At 42.9% G+C, this 7197-nt stretch overlaps 1 protein-coding gene across 6 annotated transcripts in view; it reads right to left on the bottom strand.

Annotated features, from left to right (window-relative positions):
* Positions 1-2059: 2059 nt before the first annotated feature.
* Positions 2060-7197, bottom strand: part of RBM6 (RNA binding motif protein 6) — an 82282-nt gene continuing 77144 nt past the window's right edge. For all 6 annotated transcript variants that reach the window (XM_084839588.1, XM_084839590.1, XM_084839592.1 and 3 more), the window contains 4 exons: positions 6369-6443; positions 5011-5108; positions 3563-3692; positions 2060-2322 (listed from right to left, as the gene is read on the bottom strand). In XM_084839588.1, coding sequence (XP_084695714.1) covers positions 2197-2322; positions 3563-3692; positions 5011-5108; positions 6369-6443 — 429 coding nt within the window. In that variant the 3' untranslated portion in view covers positions 2060-2196. The remainder of the gene's footprint in view (positions 2323-3562; positions 3693-5010; positions 5109-6368; positions 6444-7197) is intronic.

Genomic DNA, 7197 nt, shown 5'->3' with positions numbered 1-7197 from the left:
GCCTTTTTCCAAGATACTCCATTCCAGCCTCTCCCCCACCTTTTCCATTCCTCCCAACTGTCAACCAGCATTCCATGGCCAGTAAACATACTCAAGTCTTTACTGAGCTGTTTTGGTTCTCTTTCCGCTCCCCTGCTCCAGGAGGGTTCACTAAATATTTTCTGAGGTTCCCCCAAGCCTGGTACATGAATGGGAAGCTTGCTTAAGCCTAGGTTACTCAAAGGTTATGCACACTTTACTTTCCTCCCAGAAGTCACACACGCATTGAATTTATGAAATAATCTGGAAGGCCTTCACCAGCTGATATAAGGAGGCACATCCATGTTTCCTCCAAGCCGGCCTTAAACCTAACATCCTTCATCTGCAGGCCTCAACTCTCTCAAGACCCAGCTGTAGACGCCAAGAGGGTTCCTCTAAGGAGCATCTCTCAGCCCTCTGGTGGTCCACTACTTCCACTCAAGAAGCCTGTAGTTGTTCTTAAGCCCCTTAATTTTGTTATGGTTCCTCTTGTTAGAGGCCTTCCTAGTGGGGTGGGCTTTGGATTCCACTGAACCCTTAACCCAATCTGGCAGCTTTAGGAAATGTCTGGATCTAAGCAGGGCTCCTCCAAAGCAGTCTGAAAAATTCAGAGGGCAGTGTCTCCAGAAATCATTACATTTCTCCCCCAGCTCTCCATATAAAGAAAACGCTAAGGTGGGAGGGAGAGGAAAAAGTGTGTGTAGTTTTGTGACTGGCATTTCTAGCTTCTAATCCCAGTGAATGGTTTTGCCAGGTCTCTCCAATCCTAGTACTTTGGGGGAGGGATACCACAGGACCGATCCCATGTTCAGTACTCTTTGTAGTTCTCTCTCCTGGGAGTAGGAATGTTAAGACTTGGCAGGCTGTTGAGACACTGGCCTGACAGGACCATGCCAGGATAGAGAGGAGCGTGAAGGAAGGTCAAGAGGCAAGAATTTGGGGGTGGGGGGGGGTTGGAGTCTAGAAACTGGGTTAGGGAGAAGAGACTGACAAATGAGCAGAGCAATTAGTTAAGACCAATGGGTAGAAGCAATAGTACCAGATACTTAGGAGAGCAAAAGGAGCTCTGCCCTAGGCACAGAGCAGGGAAGAACTGGGGGAGGAGCTAGAGGATACTAAGCCTCATGCAAATATATTAGCACCTGAACCCGGACCCTGCCTTTCCTGGCCAGTTTTAGTGTGTGTGTGGGGTGGGGGGGTGGGGGGGGGGTTAACTCATTCTTGGATGCCTCCTCACACCATAGAATGTCTGTTAGCTATTTTGCATGATTTATTTCTCCATTAAGCTTTTTGCTTGAAAAGAATATTGAGTTTGTTTAGAAGTACATTGTTTTGTGTGCCCCAAATCCCACCATTTTGTTAGACAGCAGAATGTTAAAGCATGTTATCAAACTGGATCAATGCTTCTTACCCAAACAGATGTTCAATTAGACAAGAGGTGTATCTTGCCGATTTCAACGTGATTCACAAATAAGGACCTTAGCCGTTTATTTCCATAGCTGTAAGGCCAGATCTGCACAGCTGAATTACGCTCAAGAGAACACTCCAGCAGATAACAGAAACCCATCCCAGCAGAATCCTCCTGGCTTGATACTGGATTATGCCATCCTCATTCCAAATTGGTGGTGGGTAGTAGCAGCAGCTTGAATATATATCCCAAATGTATTCAGAGGGCTGTAGTTTGGGTCATCTAGCAGACAGCAGAGGAGATGACCTGGTTCACACGTAATGACAGGCCATTGCTGAGTATGTTATCCGAACATGGACCGCTGGGTTGTTTAGGGGCTAAACAACCCAGCAGTTAACCCATGGCTTGTTGTTGTATTGCTGATTAAAAGTGGAAGTGGTGGAAGGCGGCATGCCTGCTCTCTCCCTCTCATGCATGACAGCCCATGGGCTCTTTAACCCATGGGCTATCGGTCGGTGTGAACTGGCTCAGTATATATGGTAAGATACTGTCACTTCAAAGAGGTTTGAACAGAAACTATTTCCTCATTAAGATTTAGCTCAAAAATCCAGGAAGCAGAAAAGAGACCAAACATCGACTTTTCTGTTTTATTGAAAAACAAAAACACACTTCAGCAGCAAATAAAACATTGATTCAAAAAACAAGAGACAGACACAAAGAAGGACTGAAGGTACGGGGTGTGTTGGGTGTGATAGGATTCCTTTCCACATTTATTCAAGTTCCTTGTAGCGGGCAAACATGACTCTCCGCACAGCATCTCTGTATGTTTCATTAGATTGCCTTCTGCTGGGCCTCCCTTGGGTCCCTAAGCCAGCTCCCTTCTTCCGATTTTCTGGCTGGAGAAAAAAAAATGCTATTGGAGCTAGTAGTACTTGCACCTAGAAAATTCACCAGTTGTACCTTTTGGTTGCCAGGGAAGGAACAGATATTCCATATAATGAAATACATAATTAAAAATATGCAAACTACTTAAATATAGTTTGAACAATATTTCTTGGAAGAGTCAGAGTAATGTACAATGAATATATCATTCGATACCACCTAGTCGCGCCTAACACATTTATAAATAAGGACATGGACTGTTTGGTCCTTTGAGTAGTGGTGTTAGTAACTTCATTCTGTGGGATCCCTTTCTGAGTCCTACCTCCAGTACCACTACTGACCCTCCTCCCAGCACTGCCAACCGCATTTATTTTAAAGTTTCTACCCCCACGCTTTACATTTCAAGCTCAGGGCAGCTAACATAAGATTAAAAACAAAAAGTAATAATTAAAACACCAAACAATAAAAAGCATTCTGCAGACAAAAAAACTGCTGCATCCACAAAGAAACAAACAAATAAAATCAAGCAACCAGGTGAAAGACCTGCTAAACCAGAAATATTTTTATGTGGTAACAGAAGACCAGTAATAAGGATGGACATCCTGGGTGCTACAACTGAGAAGGCCCTTTACCTCATTTCTACCAACAGTCTTTCAAATGCCATTGGGACATGCAAAAGAGCTTCTCCTGCTGACATCAGTCTATGGGCAGGATCGTACAGGAGGTGGTCCTTCAGTTATATCATGCCTTCCCCATCTGGACGCATTGGGCGCAACTGTGTACAAAATAAAAAGCACCCCCTCCCCCGACCTCCAGTGCTCAACAGCTGAACATCCTGTTAGGACATTAAGTAGGGAGAGTGTGTCTGTTACACTTTACTCCTCATCAGAGATGCTACGAATTTGGAGATAATAAATTTTGTTCCTCTCACTCTTTCAGCTGTGGGAGTTTCAGCTGATGGCTTTATCATGGTGGAAACAGATTCTTATGGTCTACAGATGTACTCCCCCCACCCACACACAAATACATCTGGCCACAGATAAAGAGCCCTGTGGGAAACAGAGGATAACATGCTTGTGATGTTCCTTTCAAACTAATGCTCTTTTATTAAGAGCTGCAGACCGATGACATTTTTCCTACAGGTAGCTTTTTAGAGAATTCTCTCTTAAAACTGGGTTCAAGCAGACACATTGTTCATACACCTAAATTGCAGCCAATGAAAAATAGCTGCCTTTGCAAAGACAGGAGTTTTACCTCCACTGGAGATGTCATGCCCTGTTCATTGCGCCCCAGACCTGAGCCTTCCTTCCAGCCCATAGCTTGCATCATGCGGCTTCCTTTGTTATTGCTCTCCATTCTCCCTTTATCCATGGGCTTATAGTCACTGCAAACCAAAGCAAGCATATTGACATGGAGACTTTCCCAATAGCATATATAGCTGCATAATTGTCTAAGCAACAGCGTATTTTAAAGATGTAGCTGAAACTTTAGGAGCCAGATTGTCAGAACTACCTAGAGCTCATTCTCTAAAGCAGGAGGAGACTGACATTGGTCTTGTAAGGCCTTTCCCCCTCTCCTATAATCCCTATGGTCCAAAGTGTTTTAAAATAACAAAGCAAGAATGCATAATCAGAATCTCCTAATCGTCTGAGGATAGTTTGGATTCCCAGATCAGAGCTCTTCCCCCCCACCCCCACACTTGCAGCCAATGTGGAAAGCACTGTGTCGGCTGCTTCTCTGAGGTCAGCAAATCAACCTCAAGGGGGGGAAGGGGGTGTTTCAGTGGGCGGGGAGGGGAGGAGATAGGAGAGGACAGGCTACGAGCTATCCTGAGGCCTCTCCAGCTTCCTATCTGCCCTGTTCCGATACGCTTTTGCTAGACAGGCAAAAAGGCCTGTCTAGTGAAAATGCAGGGTGGGAGAATGGGGAGACAAAGATCACCTCCGCTGCTCCTCCCACCCCGCATAGGATGACCGTAAGTCTCCGAGTTCAGAGGCGTACGATCCTCGCAATAGGACTGCACCCTGAGTCGTGTTAATTGATCCATCCTTTAAAAACTTAAGTGTTTTGCTGGTTCAGATGAAGTTCAGCATTCTTTACAAAACTTCCAGCAACTAGCAAGTGCTGGGTATTCATCAGAAATCAGTCAGTGGTCTACCTTCTATCTTTCCCTGCTCTAAAAGCTTTGACCCATAACACAGACACACCCAAAGAACTGGCTGAGGGGGGAAAAGCACAACATCCCCACAAACTGCATCTCAGTCACATCTATATATCAGACATGTATTAAGTCAATTTCTTGACTTTTACAGATGGATGCTTTTAAAATAAGAAGACACTTTGAAAATGAAAGCTGGTGTAATGTAACAGCTAACAATGTGGGCCAGGAAGCCTCTCATTTAAATCTTCCTTCAGCCATTAACCCATGAGGGAGCTTAATGAAAGGCATTCTCTCTCAGCCTAAACTTCCCATTTTCAATATGGAATTAACACAGATAGACCTTTTAAATTGGATGGTTGCAAGGACTACTGAGAATGTAGGCAAAGTGTTTTAGGCACTTTAAAGCATGCTATACATGCTAAAATACAGTATTAATTTTTAATGCTACTTGATTTAACTTCCGTGCCCATTTCCAAGACACACAAGAAATTGTAAGGTTACATTGGATAGCATATTTCTCAAGATAAGAATATGCCATTACCTTTCAGAATTCCTGAAGTTCTTTGGACGTTTTCTCTCTGGAGAGTTCCGTTCCTCAAATCTCTCTCTTCGGTCACTTCCCTTTTCTTTAAACCTTCCCTTTAAATTAGAAGACAAAGTAAAAATTGCATCACTGATTCTTCCTGCCCTGATACGGTACCAAAAACTCATTCCTTCACTAAAAACTCCACATCTGATCAAATAATCTAAGCAGTGGAGAAAGAGTCCTTCGATGTTGTAACAGAACATATCTCACTTTCCCGACACTTCAAATGAAGACTATCTACAGATATAAGCCAGGTGTATGAGCTCTACAAGAGCCTACCGACTTTGTTAATTGCTTCATATAATTAATGTAAAATCAAAGTGCTTCCAAGCACAAGAATCCATCATCTTGCACCTACACATAATTGGGTTATCTTACAGGTGTTTAGGTTTCTTTGGAAGTGTATATTGAGTGAAGTGCTAGTGTTAAGACAGAGAGGTCTGACATTTGGTTTGCTGCACATTGAAATCAGGTTCCCTCTCTTCTCTTGTAAACATACATTCTGCAGTCAAAGCCTATACCGTTTGGCAAATCCATCTTGTGTCCAAATATCTCCTTAACATGGAGAGATGGACTGGCGACTGGTTGAAAGCTTAAGCTAATCCTATGGGAAATTCTTCAGCTCCATTGTATGATGAACCATTATATAGTCTTTCTACACAGCAGAGAGAAGTGTCCCCAGGGCTGGGCATTCATAACAAACTATGTTCCTAAGCAATCATGTTGCTTTATTTTATTCCACCTGGAGCTTTTCCCTACACATGGCTTTATTTTTAAATATCAGTTAGACTGATACCCAGAAAAACAAGGTATATATCAGCATTTTCCAGGTGGCAAAGGAAGTTGCAAGGAGGCACATGGGTTACACTAAGCAGAAACAAATCCAATATTAGTTGAGTTAGTCTGGTATTCTAACCATTATAATATACTATTTTTCTTCTCTGAGGTGCTGTTGAAGATTTTCACTATATGGCAAAAATGAGGTAAACTAAGGATGATAGTCCATTTCAGGCTACAGTCTAGATAAGGGGTGAGGAATCTGTGGGCCTTCCAGATGTTATTAGACTACAATTCCCAACATCCCTGACCCTTGGTCATGCTAGCTGGTGCAAGTTGGAGTCCAACAACATCTGGAGGGCCACAAGTTCCCCACCCCTGATCTTCATGCTCCTGCCTTACACTATGTACGTGCATATAGCTGCAAGTCAGTCTCAGTGGGACACACAGGGAATTAATGTTTTCTTTACATATGAGGATTCAGCAGAGCCACAGCTGTACAGGACCATACAAAACAGACGTAATTCCCCAGTCACCTCTCGCTCTCGCCTCTCCAAATAGGCCAGTTCTTGCTCCGATCGTTTTATCTTCCGATGAATCTCTAGGTTTTGCTGTAAGAAAAAAGTAAAAGGAACAAATAGTTCTTGAATTCTCACTTTATGCATAGAAACCTATTTCCTCCAGCCATTTAGAATATCCTAGAATAATCTAACCATTTAAAATATTCAGCCAATTGTCAAGTTTTGCTAACAGCAAAATGACAGGATGAACAACAGACATTTGGGAATAAAACAAAGCTTAACAATAAATTCCAACACTTCAACGTATATTTTACAAAAACAATATACTAAAGAATGCAAAATACAAACAAAATGAACACACACACACACTCCATTTATTGCACTGTTCCCAAAAATACTGCTTTCCAAACTTTTAACTACATCTGAGGCCTTTCTCTGGGTTCAGTTGCCAAATGAATCTTGGTGTGCATCCACTAGATAGGAGCAGGGTTTTTTCAGTAAGGGAACCAACCAGGCAGAATGCCTTCCCCAGAGAAGCTCAGCAGGCAACTGTCCTCTTTCAGGTATGTCAGGCTAAAATCTGGTTCTTTCAAAAAGCCTCTGGCTAATCTAACCCTGCTGTTGGTTTTTGACTGTAGCGCATTCTTCAACTGCAGGTGACTGGGTAATTTTATACACTACATTCACAGTTTGTGCTGTCTGCATGGCTCAAAGCCCAGATCTGAAAGGAAAACACCTTGTCCTGAAACCCTAATTTCAGGTAGCATTTCTGTCTAATATCAGAAGATTTGTTAAATGAAGCAAGATACAAAATGAACATCCCCCTGAATGTATTGCCACCATC

This window comes from Heloderma suspectum, chromosome 2 (assembly GCF_057233095.1).
Source record: "Heloderma suspectum isolate Gila_16-S chromosome 2, 16-S_ref, whole genome shotgun sequence".
Taxonomy (NCBI): Eukaryota; Metazoa; Chordata; class Lepidosauria; order Squamata; family Helodermatidae; genus Heloderma; species Heloderma suspectum.
Note: the sequence above shows the minus strand (reverse complement) of the source record. Positions and strands in the feature narration are given on the sequence as shown.